Below are 22367 nucleotides of genomic sequence, written 5' to 3' on the forward strand. Positions count from 1 at the left end.
AAATTTTAAATGTATACCACAAGGCTGATGCATACCTGACGTTCAATGAATGTTAAATTCTCTCGCTCTGCCATTTCTAAAGTATCTTGTGTGGCAGTTCAGAGTTAAATGCAAATGAACAACACTGGGCTTTCCTCCTAGAGGGTGGAAGATAAACACAAAAAGCCAGTTTCATTCATTTTACTCTTCAATGGACACTAAATCCTGATTATCGTATAAACAAATCTTAATGCTTCATCTTTTTCCTTTCTCATCCATAAGAAGTTAATTTTGATTATTTTGTGTTCCTTGCTTGAGTTTTATTTTTAAAGTATAATCTGTGGAATGCAAGATGCTGCTCTCTATGCAGATGATAATGAGAAGGGCTTTATGGCCAGGCCTCTGAGTTATTTCTGCCCTGGTCTAAACTATATCCAGATGGGTGCTTGGAAACTTCCCCTGGGGTGGGTGAGAAGCATATGAAAAACATATGGAATATGTCAAGTTCTAAAATATGGGGTTTGAATTGTGGACACGGTGGTGAAATCGAGTAGGGAGAAAAGCTGGAGAAATTATGGTTGCATCTATAACACAAAAGGAGGGGGGAGAAATAAAACCCCAAAAGAATTTTTTTTATAAAACAGATATTTAAAAGAATTAACAGAAAATATATTTTATGCTGGCAGAGTCCTTTTAAAATGCTATTGATCTAGGTTCAAGAATCAAAATGAGATAATGAGAAACAGTGATTGTACTATTTTTGTTCCACATCATATTTTTACCAGCAGATCTGAGCCAAAGTGTTTGGAAAGAGGATGGATTTGCTTATAAAATGAACTGGACTAAACCAAAGACTTCCAAGAACAATAAAACTTTTTAAAAAGTCTAATTTGATTCTTACAGGTATCATCCTACCATCCTTTCTAATGAAATGTCTTTTGTGACATTTAGCATTGGATTATACCAGTCTGGTACAAAAAACCAGAAAAACCTTGCACTTAGTGATCTTCTAGACCATTGGACCAAACTTTATTGTGCATGTTGATCACCTGGGTTCTTGTTAAAATTCATATTCCGATTCAGCTGGTTGGTGGGGCCTGATGCTTCATTTCAAACAAGCTCTCGGGTGACGCTGATGCTGTTAAACCACGTGCAGCATTTTGAGTAGAAAAGATTTAGGGGCAATTTCATATAAATCGCCTGCTGAGGAGAACGATCACCCCTTCTTCTTTCTTCTGAAAATCAGAAGAACTCAATTTTAGCGTATTGTACATTGTTGATAATGTTATGATGATCATAATAAAGCTGAGCCTGAGTTTAAGAGCCAAACTTGGCAACTATTCTAAGGGTGGATTCAGAACAATTATTTGGCAGAAATGATTGTAGATATGAACTTTGTCTCATGAAGCATTAAGTTGTCAAGGAGGACAGTGGAGGTAAGACAAATGTGTGGTTTGTTTAGCCTGATGTGGATCTTTCCTGATTTCTTCTGTGCTCGGTTATCAGTCACAGCTTGCTGCTAAGACTAAGTCTGAAATACAGATCCAGATGATCTACACTGTAATAACCCGCCTTGGTGGGATTGTGAGAGCCACAGACTCACTGTCTGGCTAGAGACCTACCAGCGCTAGTATCTGGCTTGAGAAGCCAGTGGTAGAGCAGAGCTGACCAGTTTGCTGCAGGGCTCTGGTCGGCAGTGAAGGCTCAGAGGTGAGCCTGATACATTGATCCCAAAGTGGGCAGTGAGGTCCCAGAACCTCCAGGCTGGTCAGCTGTACCTTAAGCATCCTAACCTGTTAGCTGAGATAGAGCCCCGGGAGGGCGCTGTACTTACCATCATGTGAAGTCTTGCTCACATAATGTTGAGCAGTGACTGAAAGATGCACAGCAAGGAAGTAAGTTTTCTGTTCTCGAGACATTTTTTTTCCTTCCCAATAGTTTTTTCTATAGTCTTACTAGGCCCTTCTTTCTTCTTCTCTTTATCTTGTCCTTCTTCTTCTCAGCAAAAATTTCTTTCAGTTACTTTTGAAAAAAAGAATTGTTTGCACTCACTTCATTTACTTAAAAAAAAAATTAAATTGCTTTTATGTTTAAAAATTAATTCTAAATAAATAAAATATTACAGGGCAGCGTCACATTCCCTTACCTTCTCATCACAGAGATGACCCATATTCTGAATTTTATGTGTATCACGTCTATGCACGTCTATATCCTTTTATTATATATATGTATCAAGAATATGTATATACATGTCTCCATACACACTACATAATACTGCTTTCTGTTTTACATTTTACATAAATGCAATCATACTTACTGATTTTACTGGAAATACATTGGATTTATAGATTAATTTTGGGAGAATCTTTATTGACTCTGCACACTGAACTTGGAGTATCTTTCCATTTATTCAGTCTTCTTTTATGTCCTTCACTAAAATTTCGTATTTTTTCCATAAAAGTCTTATAGGTATCGTGTTACATTTATTCCTAGGCATCTTATTTTTTGTTGCTATTAAAAATGGCGCCCATTTAAAAATTGTGGATGTACCCTGTCCACCTTACCTAAAATAACCCTCCTTAATCACTTGGTTTTTTCCTCCTAGAGCATATCACTACCTCATTATATTTCTATTTATTTGTTTCTTATCTGTCTCTCCTTCTAGAATGTAAGCTCCCCGAAGGAAGGAACATTGCCTGTTTTCTTCATTGTCCTCTCCCAGTGTCTGGCAATATAGTAGAGAGACAAATATTGTTGAGTGAGTGTTGACTAAGTTACATCTCGTAAATTTTCATTTGCTGGTATAAGGAAACCCTATTAATTTTTGCATATTATCTTATCCTGCCACTGTTCCATTCTCTAGAAACGCCAAAAATTTTGTCTCTTGTCTGCTACTCTATCTTCAGTGCCTAGAAAAGGACCTGACATGTTAAGGTGCTCGGTAGATATTTATGAATGAATGAGTGCTCTTGAATATTGATTTATAGTACTTCCTTTCCAATTCTTACAACCATTCCCCCTTTCCCTGTCTTATTGCCCTGGAGAACCCTTCGGTATACTGTGCAACAAAGTGATGAGAGCAAGGTTTCTTGTGTTGTTTCTTATTTAAAAGAAATGTTTAAAAACTTTACCTCTAAGTATATTTGCTGTAGGTGTTTGGTGGGCAATTCTCATCCAGCTGAGAAAATTTCCCTCTCTTCCTAATTTTCTAAGAGTTTTTATGATGAATGGGTGTTCAGTTTTAGCGAATGCTTTTCTGCAGTTGTCACTGATTCTCCCTTCATATATTTTTGCATCTGTTTTTCTCTTTAAATCTTCGTGTGTACGTGTGTGTGTTGAATAGTTGTAATAGATCTTCTCATCTTAAACCATTGTGAGTCCAACCTTATTAAGATTAATGTATTTTACAGATTGATGGATTGATTTAGCTAATATTTTATGTAAGATTTTTCATCTGCATTAAGTGAGATTGACTTAAACTTTTTCTTTCTTTGGCCTCCCTTGACTGATTTTGCTCCCAAGATTATATTAACTTCATTAAACAAGTTGGACTCTGTCCCCTCTTTTCTATTTTTTTTTTTTTTTTTACAATATACACAAGATTAGGATTGGGATATTGATTTATTGAAGCTTTGGTAGAGTTCCTCTATAAAATAATCTGGGCTCAGGTATTTGTTTCCTTTTGTCTGCAGGCAATTTTTAATACTGATATTTATTGATTTAATGGTATTTTTAGGTTTTTCCATTTTTTTCTTCAACTAGTTATATTATTGTATTTTTATAAAAATTGTCTAAGTTCAAATTTAGTGGCATAGGTTTTTAGTAAATTTCATTATAATTTTAAAAATTTCTAGTATATCTGTTGTTTTGTCCTTTTCTTATTAGTAATGTTACTCACTTAAGCTTTCTTCTGTTATTGGTCAGTCTCATTGGAGGTTTATACTTTGTTAGTCTTATCAAAGGAATAGCTTTTGGTTTTTTTAATCTTTTCTAGTATTTTCTACATTTCTGTTTCACTAATTTCAGATGTTGTGTTATTTCTTCTACTTCCTTTATGGGGTTTGTATGTTTGTTTTTTGTTTTACTAACTTCCGGGATTAGACATCTAGTCCATTTTTCTTAGTATTAGTTCTTTTTTTACCATAAACATGTAAGGCTATAAATTTCCCTCTAAATAATGCTTTGACTACACTCCCTAAGTTTTATGGGCCCAGCACACTTCTACTGCTCAACTCTGCCTGTTTTAATACATAATGTGTTCACTCTCATTCAGTCCTAGATATATTCTAAATTTCCATTATGATTTCTTGTTTAACACATGGTTTATATAGAAAGTTGTTTTACATATCCAAATTACGGGATCTTTTTGTTATCTCTTTATTACCCTGTTCTAATTTTATTCTGTAGTGGTCGGAGAACATATTTTTTTAAAGTTTTAATATTTTCTGAGATTTGATTTGTTGTCAACTATATATTGATACATTTTGATGCATGTTAATGGGCACATGAAAAATATAAATATAGAGAATTTATAAATTCTAATTGTTGGGTGTTATAGAAAACTTGTTATTGTCTTGTTATTATTGTAATTCATCATCTTATGGAAATCACCAAAAATTATCTAATTTACTCCTTAATATGTGTGAAAAATTATCCTATAGTGGACCCTCTAAAACTGCTCCTTTAAAAGTTACTAATTTACTTTGAGTAACCAAATCCTATAGCCCAACAGTCCCCAACCTTTTTGGCACCAGGGACTGGTTTCGTGGAAGACAATTTTTCCATGGACTTGGTGCGGGGGTGGTGGTGGGGGGATGGTTCAGGCGGTAATGTGAGTGATGGGGAGAGATGCAGAGCAGCAGATGAAGCTTCACTTGCTCGCCCGCTCAGGGGTTGGGGACCCCTGCTATAGCCTGTTCTTAATCCTGGATCTTTCTGTCATATGATACCCTTCATCACTCTCTCCTTAATTTTCTCTTGGCTTCTGTGACATGACACTGATCTTGTTTTTATCCTACTTTCCAGACTATTCCTGTGTTTATTGCTTCCTCTTCCTTTCACTGAACTCAAAATATGGGTGTTCCCTAAGCTTCTGCTCTTATCTTTTCTCTCTCTCTCTTTGTATCACTCTCTACTTTTTCATTTCTAAACCCCCAATCTAGCCATGTTTTCAGCTATTTTCATATGTGTACAGGTGATTTCCAAATACAGCCTCAGAGTCTCTTCTGAAGCCCAAACTTGGCACCATGAATTGGGTTGAATTGGCTTTATACTTGTGGATCCTTCTCTGGACCATCTCTTCTATTCCATTTATCTATTTGTCTACCCTCCCACCAACACCATATTACCTTGATTATATCCAAGTTTTTTAAGCATTGAGGCCAATTTTTAAAAGCATTCATTTAGCACCTACATGTTCCAGACACTTTATATATGTGACTAATGACAATTACATGAGGTAGATCTTATTTCCCACCCTCCATTCCCCCATGTCATCATAATTGCAGAATATAAAGAAGTTGAATATGCCATGCTTAAACACTAGCCTGTTTTAGTGCAAATGCCATGTTTTTTCTACCTTTACAGAAATTAAGTACAGATGCCTTTGATTGGCATTTAAGCTCTCCCAAAATTAACCCGTCATACTGCTCCAGCTATGTCTTCTAATGTTTTCTTAAAGGTACTCAGTATTCTAACCAAACGAGACCTCTCACAGATTTCTAAATATGTCCCACTCTTTCTGCATATGTGCTTTGGTTAGCATGCATTCCCTACCCACCATTTTTGCATTTAAATCCAGCTAATGTTTACATTTCCATCTTAAAAAAAAATCTCTCCATCAAGCTATTACTGAACCTCACAATCGCATGTGATACCTCTGCCTCAAAATAGCTCTGATGGCATGATATTCTGCCTTCTAACATGTTTTTTTCTATCTTCTTACCCAATTTTCCCCCAGAAAGAAAACTCCCTGAAGGCAGTGTATTAATTGTCTTTGTATCTCTTGAATCGCCATTTCAACAAATTTGAGTGTAAGAAATGTTTTAAGTTAGCTAAAAGACACTGTGATTAAAGTTAAAGAAAAAATTTAAAAAGCAAACAGGTCAACCCAGCAAGTGATTCAGGATAATCCCAAAATTTATTTTGTCAGTTAAATCCCTAATTTTGTTTTGTCCAATCAGAACTTTCCAGGTGGAGGAGTCTCAAGACTGTAGCAGAGATTTTGTGGAGATCCGGGAAGGAAACGCCACTGGTCGCTTGGTGGGACGATACTGTGGAAACGTCCTCCCTCTCAATTATTCATCCATTGTTGGGCACATCCTGTGGATCAGATTTGTCTCTGATGGCTCAGGCAGTGGCGTGGGCTTCCAGGCTGCATTTACCAACAGTGAGTTGGTTCTGTTTTAGTGATGGCTTCCAGAATGTGTCCTACAAGCTAGAAGGATAGCACTGTTTTCAGTAATGCATTAAGAACAATTCCCCTATATTTAATGTCTCTGTGGAATTACTTTACTATATTATGTACTAGAAAAATTAAATTATATATGAATGACTCATTAAGAGCCAGGGCGAGCATTCTCAGTGGTTCTAACATTCTTTTAAAGCTCTAGTGTCTACCTAATTTTAAGTTAAACATTTTTCATGATATCGCAATAGAGAGTTTTCTAATGTATCATCGTTTCAGTTTTGTATACTTATATCAAATGTGTTTCATTTGATCCCATAAACTCTATATTCCTCAAATTAAAAATGTTTACTCTGGTATAAACGAACCAGAGTATTTCTATTTATGAAACAGAAATAGAGTCACAGATGTAGAAAGCAAACTTACGGTTACCAGGAGGAAAGGGGAAGGGGGGAGGGATAAATTGGGAGATTGGGATTGACATATACGCACTAGTATACATAAAATAGATGACTAATCAGGACCTACTGTACAGCACAGGGAACTCTACTCCATACTCTATGGTGACCTATATGGGAAAAGAATCTAAAAAAGAATGAATGTATGTATATGTATAACTGAGTCACTTTGCTGTACAGCAGAAACTAACACAAATTGTAAATCAACTATACTCCAATAAAAATTAATTTAAAAAACACAAGAAACGTTTACTATTACTTTAGGATATTCCTAAGTGCTCAGATATTGTAATAACAGGATATTCTTCTAATAGGATAAAATGTTAACTATTAATAGCTACTCTATATGTTGTTTGAAAATGTCAGTTTCTCTTACATAGTTAAAGAAAAAGAAACATGTTTCGTTCTTTTTTAACATGAAGTAAAATAGGTAAACCAAAATTATAGAATAGAGCTGGTAATACCCCTTCCCAAGTCCCCAAGTTCCCTGGGGTCTGGGAACCCAGTTTTACATGGGACGCTATTGCTTGTTTTCACACCATGTAGTCTTCTAAGGAGATGGAATTCCATTCACAATATCACCCTTCTCCAGAGAATTAATAGATAGCAGAGGAACCAAAAGGGAAGCAGTATTTCTTTCAGTGTTCAGAAAAGAAATTGCAGTCAATTAAAAGTCCATCCTTTTCAACACCCCTTGCCTTTTGTTTCTTTCATTTGACTAAAGAGCTGTTCTAAGTAGGTCTGATTTACTACTCTGTTTTCCTTCCTAGTATTTGGCAATGATAATATTGTGGGAACTCAGGGGAAAATTGCCTCTCCCTTATGGCCTGGAAATTACCCCCCCAACTCCAATTACCAATGGATAGTGAATGTGAATGAATCTCAGGTTATCCATGGTAGAATCTTGGAGATGGACATGGAGGCAACACTCAACTGCTATTATGACAAACTAAAGGTGAGTTTCCAAGAGCAACTGATGTTTATACATTTTGGTGAATTGCTATTGGCAACCGTAGATCCAAGTTAATGTCTATTCAAGCATTTACAAGTCATAGGGGATGGTCTACCCTACATCACGAATACCCCTTCCAGGTTACCCGAACAATGGTAATTCTGGTAGTATAATTATTATCTTTGATTCTGTAACTAACTTTTTTTCCACGTTATTGTAATTTTTCTGTTGGGCTTTATCTAAGCATGTGTATGTGTCTTAATTAAGAATTTATTCTATCTTATATCCCATTACCCTGTTTATTCTCCTGTTAGAGTGTTAAAAATTTGAACAGTCATTTTAAAATAAGTAAATATAAGTATATAAAAATTGTGGTGATCATTGCCATCCAGACATTGGCAACTGCATCAATTCCAGAAACGCTATCAGATTATTTTTTATCCAGCTTTATTGAGGTATATTTGACAAATAAATATTATATATATTTAAGGTGTCCAACTAGGTCTTTTGATATATGACATTTTACAATTTTACATTGTAAAATAATAATCACAATCAAGCTAATTAACATATCCATCACCTCAGATGGTTACCATCTTCTTTCTTTGTTTCTGGTGTGGTGAGAATACTTAAGATTTACCCTCTTAGCAAATTTCAAGTATATACATGGTAATATTAGCTATAGTCACATTGTTCTACATTAGATCTTCAGAATTATTAATCTTGCCTAACTGAAACTTTGTACCCTTTGACCATCTCCCTATTTCCCGCTCCCGCCATCTCCTGGTAAACACCATTCTACTTTCTGCTTCTATGGGTTTCACTATTTTACTCTCAGATTCTTGAGGACCAAGATTCTGTCTTATTCATTTTAGGTCCACAGTGCTTCACACAGAACCTAGTACTTCATAGATGCTCAGTAAGTTGGAAATAATTATTAGCTAATTTGAAATCTGAGCTTATATAGTAGCTTCAATAGAGAAATATGTAATAACACTTATAACGAACTTGTTCAAATTATTTACAAGATGGAGGGAAGGATGTGAAATGTAATTGGAGAGATCCATCCACATGTGAAGAAAAAAATAAACGTGCTCAAGATTACGTATTTGGAAACTATCACAAAATATGTCTCTAACTATGTAATCTAACATTTTCAACCAAATGAAAGAGATTTCTTGCATGCTTTGAGTATGCTGAGCCCTCACAAGCTGTGATTCTTTTGTTGTTATTAATTCTGCTTCTTTACTTCTTTGGAAATGTGAACTCCTTCAGGATACCTGGCCACTTTCTCTCATTAGACTTTTCCTTTTTCTTGTTACTTTTCCCCTTTCTTCCTAATTCCTCCCTTTTGAGGCCCCAAAGCACATTTAATAAGCACTGTTGTTGTGCCACTATCCTGGTTCCTACTTTTCCACCCATAAATTTTACTGTAAATCGAATAATGAGCTATATCACATGGAACATGGTTACTAATATAATTCTGCAGGAAAGATATAGATAATTTAAAAACACATTTAATTACTTGCAATCATAGTTTATACTTCATGACACTTTCTATTTTAAACTGATATATAATGTTTACTGGTTTATCATTTTTTCCATGATGGTAAAATTATAATAAGTTATCCTTTTGGTTTTCTATTTATGAAGAAAAATAGAGGTGATTGCCTGAGTTCAGTGCTCTATTATCTGTCTTTTCCATGCAGATTTATGATGGGGCTGGCATTCATTCCCGCCTGATTGGAACCTATTGTGGTACCCAGACTGACTCTTTGAGCTCCACTAGAAGTTCTTTGACATTTCAGTTTTCTTCTGACTCTTCAATCTCAGGGAAAGGATTCCTTTTGGAGTGGTTTGCAATGAATGCCTCTGTTGGACCTTTACCTACGATTGCTACAGGTGTGTTTGGTAATAAATGAAATTCTTTTTAGGGGCTGCTATGTGGAGAGTAATATTTCAAAGGTTCCTACTAATAAGGGCCAAATACACAAATGAATAAGAAAAGTAATTACAGTCTCAAAACCCTTCCTCCATATGTTCAGGTGTCCTTTTAATTTCATAAATACTTAAAGATTAGATGTTTATTTCAAAAAAATGCTGGTTTTGCATTATATTTTCCATAATAATTAAGGGTTTGATGTCCATAAGATATTCTACTTACAATTTCTAGAAATCACTTTAGAGATCTCTGAAAGTTTGGTTTGCAAATACCACACTCACACACACACACACACACACACACACACACTAGGATTAACTAATGGAAGTAACTGTTTTTCCTCTATGTTACATTTTAAGTGTGCCTTCAGAAATGCTTCACTGTGTCCTTAGCTGGTTGTAAACCCTCATGTTTCAAGGTAAAGTTGGCCTAAATTTTAAGCTTCATTTTACTATTTTTAAGACATTTTAAATTCCCTCAGTAAGCTGTGTTTTGGGAGACTGCGCTTTTCTTTTGAAAATTTGTTTAAACACTTTTGAATGGCTCTTGTGAATTTGAGGGTTGACATAGAATAAATTCAGCAGATATTTCTCATGGCATATTCTCACTCCTTGAAATATTTGATTGGGACATATTATCATAGGATCTCATTGAAGAATATTCAGACTTTGAACTTGTTCTAAGACTAAACAGACCCTAAAAAATTAGAGTCTGTTTGCTTCTAGCTTCTTGGGAATTTGTACCAGCAGAGATCACAGATGAAGGTGTAATTCATACTTATATTTATTTAATGCCTCTTAGCATTCTGTCCTGAGATGTTATTTTCACCTCTCTTGCAAGGTGCTTTCATAACATTGACTATGAAACTCTTCCTTAAAATATTAATCTATTTATCTAAGAGCAAAGAGCCATCAGCAAGATTGCCAAATGTAATTTAGAGCTATCCATTTAAGACTGGATAGCTCTTATAAGTAAACTTGAGTTAAGTTAAGCATAAACTTGAGTTTTATGTCCACAAATCCCAAGTTACAGAAGAAATCACTCATGCAAAACATTATATCAATAAGTATATTGTAGTACTCAAAAATAAAAGTTCTCTTCTCATACATATATTCCATAATTATGTGATTTAAGTAGATGAGTGAGTATAGTGTAGTATCATAGATCTCATTTCTCTTCATGAAAAACAAGCAAAGGAAAAAATAAGAGGATAAGAAAATTTTATGGTTTACTAGTTACCTAGTTGGTGTAAATGATTATCTCATGATCATAGCACATTCTGGCACTTTCATTAAAGTGAAAAAAAAGCTTACTGTTTTAAAATGTATTAATATATTGAACACTGTAACATTAGCATTCCTTATGCAAACATACATTAAATTTAATTCAACAAATATTTATAGAGGGTTTATTATAGACATGCTGAGGTAAGTGTATACCAACTAAGAAAGGAAACCAAGATATAATCTCTACTCTCCAAGAGTTTAAAAGTAATTGGCAAACATAAAGCATTCAGTTAAATAATGATAGAGTAACTAAATGATTAAATGACAAAGCAAAAAGCAGTCAAAGGAAAATAAGCCTAATGTGGACTAGAGTCATGTGAAGGAAATTAAACATGTCAAGTAGGAAAATATTAGCTTATCAGTCAGGACATATGTGGTTATGCTGCAGTAACAAATAACTCCAAACTCTGAATAGCTGAAAAACACAAGCCTTCTTACTCATTCATGTTACCCTCTTGGGTTAACTGGGTGTTGGATCTGACATTGTTTGGGACATTACCTGTGATCATGGCAAGAGGAAAGAGAGCCCTGGCATGCCTCAGTCTAAAAGTGTTCAGCTTAAATGTGATACATGTCATTTTGCTTGTGATTCATAAAGCAGAACTGGTCAAATGGCCTCACCCAACCGCAGAAGTATGAGGAAATGCAATTTCACCATATGTTTGGAAGTGAGGAAAAATGGAATATTTGACAAACAGCACTAACAGCTTACAGTTAGTTAGTATGATAACTGCTTTTTAGAAATTCAAGATAAGAAATATTTTATGTAAAGGAAAATCTTAACATTTGAAGATATTGGATAATATTCGGATCTTATACTTTGAAATTGCTTTTACTTTATTTTTTTTTTAAACTTCTACAGCCTATATAGTAATAGGATAAAGTAATTAGGACCTAGTCCTATAAATTTTACATTCATTTCTTGGTGGCCCTAGCAAGAGTCAAACATGTATTGTATAAGAGTCATAAACTTCTGGAATGGTGGAGTAAAGGCCTCTGAAAATCTATTCTTGCAGAAAAACAATGAGAACACTGGCAAAAAAATTTTAAATCAACTTTTGAGAACTCTGGAAATTAATTAAAAATTGCAATAATTTAAGAGTGTTTATTCAAGAAAAATGGTTCAGTCTGAGTGACAGTAGACAACTTTCTGACATCTTAATTTTCCCTATTCCCATCTCTCTCCCTGTCCTAGCTTTGCAGTAACCTAACAATAGCCTCACAACGATGTTAGCCATGAAAATCAGCAGCCTAACAGCCATTGGAAGGGGTGGAGTAGATCTGGAACTCCAGAAAACATCCTATCCCTAAGGAATTGCTATTATTTAACCTGTCTGGCAGCTTCCTAGAAAAGCTGCATTCTCAGGACTTGTCTTCATCTGACCTGACTCAGTGTGCTCTGCGCAAAAGCCCTGTCTCTGGGGGGTTTTTTAGAAATTGTCAGTGGCAAGTTATTTAACATCACAACTGCATGTGGCAGTGATTCCAGTTACAGCTAATAAGAGGCTGACCAAAAATGTAAAAAGAAAAACTGGGGAGTGATATATCCATAGGGGGCTTTGAAAAGCTTTGACATATTTCTGGGAACATAGAAGGCTCCACTCATGTGCAGGGCTATAAACATGCCCAACATGAGACCCAAGAAGGCCCCAGTCTCTCACCTCTGTAGGATCTTGAGGCTCTGTGAAAGTAGAAAGTGAATTCTAGGGCAGAGTTATAAACTGTCTTCTAGAGTCATATAGGCATATCCCAATACACACACACACACACACACACACACACACACACCCCACACAGTCACTCAGAAAAGTGAGAGAATTATTGGTTCAAGACATTTAAAGGAATCTCTGTTTAATCAGTTGTTGATCACTAACCTGAACACAGACTTTCAATGGTTACACACAACAATTAACACAGACATTACAGAATTAGTGCACAAAAGCCACTGAACAAAGAGCAGTGACAGCAAACTTTGGGGGAGGGGTTGATTTCCAGAGTTGCCACATTACATTGTTTAAAATGTCTGATTTTCAACAAAAAGTTATGAGACACATGAAGAAATAGGGAAGTATGGCCTATACAAAGGAATATAAACAATCCATAGAAACTGTCTTGGAGAAAGCCAAAATGTCAGACTTACTTAACAAAGACTTTAAATAAGCTATTGTAAATATGTCAAAGAACTAAAAGAAATCATGTCTAAAGATTTAAAGAAAAGTATGGGAATGATGTCTCACCAAATAGAGGATATCAATAAAGTGATAGATATTTTTGAAAGAAAAAACAACCAACTAGAAATTTTGGAGTTGAAATTCACTGGGTGGGCTCAATGACCGACCTGAGCAGGCAGAAGAAAGAATCACTGAATTTGAATGTAGGTCAGTTAAGATTATCCTGTTGAGGAAAAGAAAGAAAAAGAATGAAGAAAATTATACAGAGCTTCAGAAACTATCATTTATACCAACATATGTATGCATAATGAGAGTCCCAGGTAAAGAAAGAGGGAAAGGGAAAAAAAGAATACTTGAAGAAATAATGTCTGTACACATCCCAAATTTGATGAAAAATATTAATCTACACATCCAAGAATCCCCAAAATTCCAGGTAGGATAAACTCAATGAGATCTATACCTAGACATACTGCTGTCAAACTATCAAAGCTAAAGAAAAGGGGTTATCTTGAAAGCACGAAGAGAAAATCACTTATCTTGTAAAAACAATACTCAACAAGGTTAACATCTCATTTCTCATCAGAAACCATGAAGGTCAGAGCAGTGGGATGACATAATCAATGTGCTGAAGTAAAAAGACTGTTGATCAAGAATTCTATAGCCAGAAACTGTATCCTCCAAACTAAATAGAAATTAAAACATTCCCAGATAAATGAAAACTGAGAAAATTCATTGCAAGCAGACCTATGCTACAGGAAATGCTAAAGGGAGGCTTTCAGAATGAAGTGAAATGACCCTAGCATGTCTTTACTGCTAGACAGTAGGTAGTGAAGACAACTACATATGTAAATATAAAGGCAGGATAAATGTATTTTCATCTGTAGCTCTTTTCTTCTGCTATCTGATTTAAAGACAGCTGCATAAGGCAATAATAATAATAAACTATGCTGATGGTCTTATAATGTTTAAATATATAATTTTATGACAATAATAGCATAAAAGATGGGGGTGGGTGGGAATGGAGTTATATTGTAGCCAAGTTTTGTATACTATTAAAATTAAGTTAATATTAATCCAGACTACATTGTCTTAACTTAAGATGTTAATTGTAATCCTCTGAACAACCACACAGAAAAAACTCGAAAATATACAGTTAAATAAAGAACAAATGAATTAAAGTGGTATACTAGAAAATATGTATTTAACACTAGGACGGCTCTAACGAGTAAGACAGACAATAACAATTATTGACAAAGATGTGGAGGATCTGGGACCCTTGTACATTGCTAGTGGAAATGTAAAATCCTATAGCCACTTTGGAAAACAGTTTAGCAGTTCCTCAAAAATTGAAACACAGGGTTACCATACAATCCAGCAATTCCACTCCTAGTTCCCTAAGAAAATTGAAAACATATGTCCACACAAAAATTTATACATGAATGTTCATAGAAACATTATTCATAAATAGTGAAAAAGAGGAAAGAACCCAAATGTCAAACAGCTGATGAATGGAAAAACTAAACGTGGTATATCCGTATAGCGATATACTCTTCTGCCTTAAAATGAAAGAAGTATTGATACACGCTAGAATTCAGATGAACCTTAGAGTATTATGCTACGCGAACGAAGCCAGTCACCAAAGGCCACGTATAGTATGATTATATTTATATAAAATGTCTTAAATAGGCAAATCCATAGAGACAGAAAGTAGGCTAGTGGTTTCCATAGACTTGTGGAGTGGAGAACAGAGAATCGGTGGTAAAGAGTATCTAGTTTCTTTCAGGGTGGTGAAAATATGTTCTAAAATTAGGTAGCAGTGATGATTGCAGAACTTTGTGAATATACTAAAAACCACTGAACTATTTAAAAGGGTAAATTACTATTTAAAAGGGTAAATTTTATGGTGAGTGAATAATAACTCAACAAAGTTGTTATTTAAAAAGCAAAAAAACAAAACAACAAAAAAAGGCTGTTGTTATTATAAGCTCACAAACTTTTTTGAATGCTTCATTTCACCAAATTGAAAATTTTTTCAAAATTGCCTAATATAAATTACATGATGAATAGCTATGCTAAAAAACGATGAAGACTAAAGCACACTGGAAACATGAACAAAGTTCTACCTTGGTAACGATAATAATAGGGTCTTCCATATGGACTTACTTCATGCTTGACAAATAATAGGCACTCATTAATAATTGGGTTAAGTGGTAAAGCTATGGTGAAAAAAGTAGAATACAGTGTGTTTTTCTTCAAAAAATTGTGGAAATCACAGCTGTCTGAATCAGTGGATTTAATAAAATATGTATAAATTTCTTTGAGAAAATTGTTTTAATTGGTTGTTTCAGTATAGAACTGTGGCTTTCAAGTGAAATGCTACCTTCTTCTCTGCCAGAGGTATTTCAACGATGTTGCTTTTCATTCTGCAGGTGCTTGTGGTGGGTTCCTGCAGACAGGAGATGCTCCAGTCTTTCTTTACTCCCCAGGCTGGCCTGAAAGCTACAGTAACGGCGCTGACTGTATGTGGCTTATCCAGGCCCCTGATTCTACTGTGGAACTCAACATCCTTTCCCTGGACATTGAATCTCATAGTACATGCAGCTATGATAAACTTGTGATAAGAGACGGTGAGAAACGTTTAAAAAACAAAATAAAACAAAAAACTACCAAGTTTCAACCCTGACACACATTCAGTTACATTCAATTATAATCATACTTGTTTACTGCTTCCATCCATTTGCATGGAAATGCACAGGTATGATGGTCAGTGAAAGCATGAGATACTAGAATTGGCCACCATTTCTGCAGAACATAGGGAAAGCATTAAATTGCCTGGAGCAAAATAATCCACACCCTATGTTAGGGAGAGCATTGTATTCCCAAGAGGAAACACTCCCTGTGGTTTAAGTAGGAAATTATAATCTGAGTTTCCAGGTTGTGCTGCTTTCTTGTTGAAAGGCTATGGAAATAAATCTTGATATTTTATACCTATGGCTTTAAGATCCAAGTGTGAAAAGTATTTAAAATTGCAATGTGTTCAAGTTTCTATTGTGTACTGAATCTCTGGGTAGAATTAAGGGCTAATATTTCTTCATCTTTTTCTCTGTACCCAGGTGTGGTATTGCTATGCAATGAGTGAGGGATATAAATAATGCTTCAATGCAAGATGCACAGAATTGTGCTTCACGATTTGCATGGGACAGAGGCGAATAGGGAGGCCATATCCTTTAGTCAGTGTCTCTTACAGTGAGGTCCCCAGACCGGCAGCATCAGTATCACCTGGGAGCTTGTTAGACATGCAAATTCTATGCCCCACCCCAGACCAACTAAACTAGAAACTTGGATGGGTCCTAGATCTGTCTCCAGTTAAGGTTAAGATCAGGGTGAGGAGAGCAAGGCAGGATTGGACAAAGTACAGAGTCAGATCCTGTCTTTATTTAAAATTTTAATATTTTGTTCATTTTACATTAAATTTCAATTTTTGAAATATTGTACTAAAATATTTTTATCTTGACTTCTGAGGTCTCTGGCACCTCCTTAAGTCTTGCCCCCGATGTGAGGTGCTCCCCTCGCCTGACCCGGGTCCCTGCCTCCCGGTGGTAGAGTCTCTGAAGCTGGGGACCCACTGCCCTGCATGACACATATTGCAACCCCAGTGCCTGCCTAGACAGCAGGTGACATCTAGTGAGGTGTTAAACTGGAGGACAGAATCAAAGGGGCAGCTACTAGGAGTGCAGGCTCGGTGTTATGGATCTTATTTTCCAAGAGATATGAGAAGCATAGAGTTTTCTATGAACTTCTCAGTTTGTTAAATTTTGGCGATTAATGAAAAATGCTTCAGAGCATTTTTTTTTTTTTTGGACCAAAACATGTGTTTGATTTTGGCCCACTGGTGGCTAATGTACATTTTCATGTCCCCCTTATCCCCTTAACCCTAGACCCCCACTAAGTATAGTGAGAAAGATCAAATGGCAGAGGTGCTTTACTTTCCTTCTGTAGGAGCTGGGCAGTAAGTGAAGACTCAAGTCAGTCATACAAACATGATCAGATGGTAAACCATAACTTTCCCCATTTTTCCTATCAACTGTCTGCTCTCAGCACATTGCCCAGAGGAACTATCATCTTTCCTCTTCTTTTTCTTTCTTTAGGAAAAAAACGAAAATCAGTAGACCCAACTCAGTCTTATTGAGAGATAAAATATACATATGTGAAATAAGTAACAACATATAATAAGCTTCAAAGCTTTGTGATGCAGTTAATTAGAGAATAAGTCAACAGATCTGGGGTGAAATGTGTAGCAAAATAGCATAATGAAGATAAGATTGCAAAAGGAGTCACATATAAATTTTTGAATGATAAAAAATGCAAACGTTTCCAGAGGTCAGAACCCCTGTAAAGAATGCCTTTCCAAGCATCGTGTATTTATAGCTGTGCTAAATGAGTAAGTTTTAGGTTGTGGGCAGTGTCAAAAAAGAATCATTTTGCTAGTTGAGTGAAAGGGCAAATTTCCTCACGTCTCATATTCTATTTTTGTCTTTTTTTAAGTTTCAAATTAATTAATTCTCTGCCTTAGGGAAAAAACAACGTGTTTTCCCAGCCAAGGAATCTAAGTCCTTGCTCCATTCAGGCTTTGACTGAGACAGTTGTTTTGATCAAAATTTATAATCAAGAGAAAAGCCAAAGGAAAAAGGGCCTTGGGGGTTACCCAGCTCCCATTGATGTCTCTGGAGGTGCACATTTGCTGACACCATCTTTTTTCATCCTCCACACATGGAGAGAACTGTGTTCTTATAATGGCAAAACAAACAATGAACAACAAAATAATGAAAGGAAAAAAGAAAACCCCACTGAAGGTGAAGGCGGACTTCTGGGCAAATGACCTTATAACATTAGCATCGGATCTGGGGCTGAAGAATCAACCTTATTATTTTTTTTTTAGATACTTGACCTTCAGCAGTCAGAATAGTTTAGATCAGTATCTACTGCACATATCAGCGCTGGTCCTCAGTTACTTCCCAATCTCACGTCCTCTCATTTTGAGTTTTCGTTCCAGGAAGAACTGTCAGCCAGTTTTTGGAAAGGCAGTGGGAACTGGCAAAGAAGTTGTTATTAAAAAGGTTAAAGAAAAAGACAGGCGGCACCGTTACAAACTGGAGCCACAATGATGTAATCCCTGGAATGTCCCTGTATTTGGTAATCCTGCTGCCTCCTAGGAATGGGGATGTTTTGAGAATAATGTGTGAGGCACTTTGGCTGGGTTGCAATGATGGTGGAGGATACTTTTTTTACAAGATTGTTATTGGAGTTTAGTTGATTTACAGTGTTGTGTTTCAGGTGTGCAGCAAAGTGCATCAGTTATATGTATGCCTGTATCCACTCTTTTTTAGATTCTTTTCCCATATAGGCCATTACAGAGTATTGAGCTGAGTTCCCTGTGCTCTACAGTAGGTCCTTATTAGTTATCTATTTTATATAGAGTAGTGTGTCTATGTCCAGCCCAGTCTCCCAGTTTATCCCTCCCCAACCCCCTTCCTCCCTGGTAACCATAAGTTTGTTTTCTACATCTGTGACTCTATTTTTGTTTTGTAAGTAAGTTGTGGAGGAGACTCTTAAGACATCATATTTTCGCACTGACATTTCCTTTCTTTGGTCATAGGAGACAACAGCCTGGCCCAGGAGCTAGCAGTTCTCTGTGGCAGAGAGATCCCTGGACCCATCCGGTCTACTGGAGAGCACATGGTGATCCAGTTCACCTCGGACTTCAGTGTAACCAGGGCGGGCTTTAATGCATCGTTTCACAAGAGTAATACGTTCTCATAGTTCTAATTCATTCCATCTCATCTACCTCTTGCTCTCTCCCTAATATGCTCTGCTCATTTTTCAATGCCAGGACACAAGTTCTGAGTCAGAGCACACAGGTCTCTGCCCAGCCTCTGGGGGTTATCCTTCCCACCCTCGCAATATATCCAGAGTCCAACCACTTCTCCCCATTTCTACTGCTACCATCCTAGTCCAGGCATCTGTCAACCCTCCTTGGGCTCAAGAAGTCACCCCTGTACTGGAACTCTTGCTTCTGCTTTTCCCTGCCCTTCCTTAGAGTTTAAGTATTGCAGACAGAGTGAGTCTTTAAAATTTAAGTCAGATCATGCCATTCTGATGCTCAAAACCCTTCAATGTGTTCCTCTTCTTACTCAGAATAAGCCCTTGCAGTGTCCTGCACGACCTACCGGGCTAACCGTTTAGATCTCTCATTTGGCCTCATCCATTCTGACTTCTGTGATGCGCCACTAACACAGCAGCCTTCACGCCAGCTGTTTTCTGGACTGCAATGCTCTTCTCTCAAACACTCTTATGTCTTGATTCCCTGTCTCTCTTTTTTTTTTTTTTAATTTATTTTATTGGTGTATAGTTGATTTACAATATTGTGTTAATTTCTGCTGTACAGCAAAGTGACTCAGTTATACATAGATACACATTCTTTTTCATATTCTTTTCCATGATGGTTTATCACAGGACATTGAATATAGTTCCCAGTGTTATACAGGAGGACCTTGTTGTTTATCTGTTTTGTATATAGTAGTTTGTATCTGCTCACCCCAAACTCCAAATGTATCCCTCCCCCCACCTTTCCCCTTTGGTAGCCATAGGTTTGTTCTCTTTGTGTGTCTGTTTCTGTTTCATAGGCAGGTTCATTTGTGACGTATTTGTGATTCCACATAAACATGATAACACATGGGAATTGTCTTTCTCTGTCTGACTTACTTCACTTAGGATGTAATCCCCCATTTCAATCAGTTCTCTGCTCAGATATGACTGCAGTAACGTGGCCTTCTCTAACTGCCCTGGGCAGTATAGTTCATTTTCCCTCTCCCCGTTCATCTTTCTTTGTAGAACTTATCACCACCTCACATATTAATTATGTAGGTGTTTGTTGTATGTCTGACTCCTCTGCAAAGTAAGCTTCATGAAAGTTAAGGGATTTGCCTCTACTGCTTACTTCTACATCCCTGTATCTTAGAAACAGAAACAAAATGAGTACCGAGGAGCATGTGCTCCATCCAAGCTTGTTGCACTGATTGTTTCCAACATCTTTTGGTCCCGAGTGAGTTTCAAACCACATTTCTATTGCCTATACTTTGAAAATTCTCAAGACAAACAGAAAAAGCATCAAAATCCAGTTGTGAGTGTTATTTAAATGTGCTATCTTTGTTTCTTCCTGGGAAGGTTGCGGTGGATACTTGCATGCAGACAGAGGGATTATCACGTCGCCCAGGTACCCAGAGACCTACATTCCCAACCTCAACTGCTCTTGGCATGTCCAGGTTCAGAGTGGTCTGACCGTTGCCGTCCACTTTGAACAGCCCTTCCAGATTCCAAATAGAGACTCTTCTTGCAACCAGGGGGATTACTTGGTGGTAGGTCTTGTTTGCTGCTTTTTCTAACTAACTACTTTCTCTACACACTTCATTCAGAAAACAAAACCATGATGTTTCTCCTCCTGGGCTATGAACTGACAGAACTTGTATATCTCATCTTTATCAGTAGGAAGGAAACTGTGCAATTTTAATTTGTCTTTCCAGCTAAAAAATGGACCTGATATCTCTTCTCCACCCTTGGGACCCCATGGAGGAAATGGACATTTTTGTGGCAGTCGCCCTTCGTCCACTCTGTTCACCTCAGATAATCAAATGTTTGTGCAGTTCATTTCTGATAATAGTAATGAAGGACGGGGATTTAAAATCACATATGAGGCAAAGAGTTTAGGTAAGTATTTTCATTAAGAATAATGTCTGTACTTTTCCTGCAATTGCTTGGCCTTTTTTGTTTAAATAGATTTGAGAAAAAAATATGTGAAGTTTTTTTTCTGAACTAACAATAATAACGTTAATAAGAATAGCTACCTCTTATCAAGCACTTACTTTATGCTTGATACATTTGATATCTCATCACGACTACATTTTCTTCATTGTTCCCATGCTTCAGATAAGTAAGATGAGGCTTAGATTGTTCCAAGGCCACATATCAAGAGAATGAACAAAGTGAACTTCTCCATGAGTATAAACTGAGCTGATCTTAATGATCCCCTGAAATTCCTTAGACTTTTCCATTATAAAATGTCTAATTATAAGTTACATACAGTTATAGAAACATTATAAGAATGATAATTACATTGTTTTATAATCATCTGTATGCTTCTTTTTAAATGAACATATAATCCTCTGATTCTGTTATTACCCATTTAATTATATATTACAGTAATGGTCTTTACTTAATTACCTTGTCTTAATTATACTTGATTGTAATTATATTTAATTCTACTGTAATGATTTGATTTTTGTGACATTTATTTTTAGATAATGTTTAATTGCATAAATAAGTAAACAAGCATAGCTTCAAAAAAGGGAAGGAGTGGTATCTGTAGAGAGTCTTTGTCCCCTTAAAATTAGATAATTTGGATTTCAGGATAACCCTATGACCTCAATCTCAGATTCCTGGACATATTTCAAAATCTGTATTAGTCTAAATAAGCCATGTGTTTTATTGCACATTCTCCAAAATATGAGAATTTAAAACGTCAGCAGAATTTCTTCATTTGAAGAGAGGAGAGGAAGTAAGTCTCCACCAACTGACACAGAAAATCATCTAATACTTCGTGTAGATTCCATGACTACAGGGACTGTCCTTTCACCACTTCCCAGACCACATAGCTCTGGCGCTTAGCAGGAGCCTTTACCAGCACAACTGTGTGACCCCAGTACCGCTACCTTATAGGTAGCGAGTTTCTCATCCCTCCCCATCTCCATGCTGAGCTTTGCTGCTGAGTTGTGAATGGGCAGGATTTCACCTGGTCCTGAGCCTTTAGCGAGCCTTATAGATTTGCAAACACTGTAACTCTTTCATTGCTTTTTCGACCCTCTGTTCATGCAAGAATGGTATGGCCATTACCTTTTTGCCATCTTTCTGCCTTAATATTAGACTTAAAAGTCTTTTGATTTCAAAACCTGTTGTGATATGATCGCTCTTGTTTCTCTCAACTTTCTGATTCACCCATTTCCTATAACTACAGTCAGTTCTACTTCCCCATCTATCTTTCCAGCACACCAACTTCTTTGCCACTTCAGTTTCTCAGCTTTTAACACATGTTATTCAGTGAACAACTTGTGGCATCAAAT

General features: G+C 36.3%; 1 protein-coding gene across 1 annotated transcript in view; it reads left to right on the forward strand.

Moving 5' to 3' along the window:
• CUBN (cubilin) overlaps positions 1-22367 on the forward strand; it is a 267353-nt gene that overhangs the window by 157239 nt on the left and 87747 nt on the right. The window contains exons 37-43 of the mRNA XM_059910072.1: positions 6162-6367; positions 7614-7798; positions 9505-9697; positions 15624-15821; positions 18851-18997; positions 20419-20609; positions 20775-20958. Coding sequence (XP_059766055.1) covers positions 6162-6367; positions 7614-7798; positions 9505-9697; positions 15624-15821; positions 18851-18997; positions 20419-20609; positions 20775-20958 — 1304 coding nt within the window. The remainder of the gene's footprint in view (positions 1-6161; positions 6368-7613; positions 7799-9504; positions 9698-15623; positions 15822-18850; positions 18998-20418; positions 20610-20774; positions 20959-22367) is intronic.

Source organism: Balaenoptera ricei, chromosome 2, assembly GCF_028023285.1.
Source record: "Balaenoptera ricei isolate mBalRic1 chromosome 2, mBalRic1.hap2, whole genome shotgun sequence".
Lineage (NCBI taxonomy): Eukaryota > Metazoa > Chordata > Mammalia > Artiodactyla > Balaenopteridae > Balaenoptera > Balaenoptera ricei.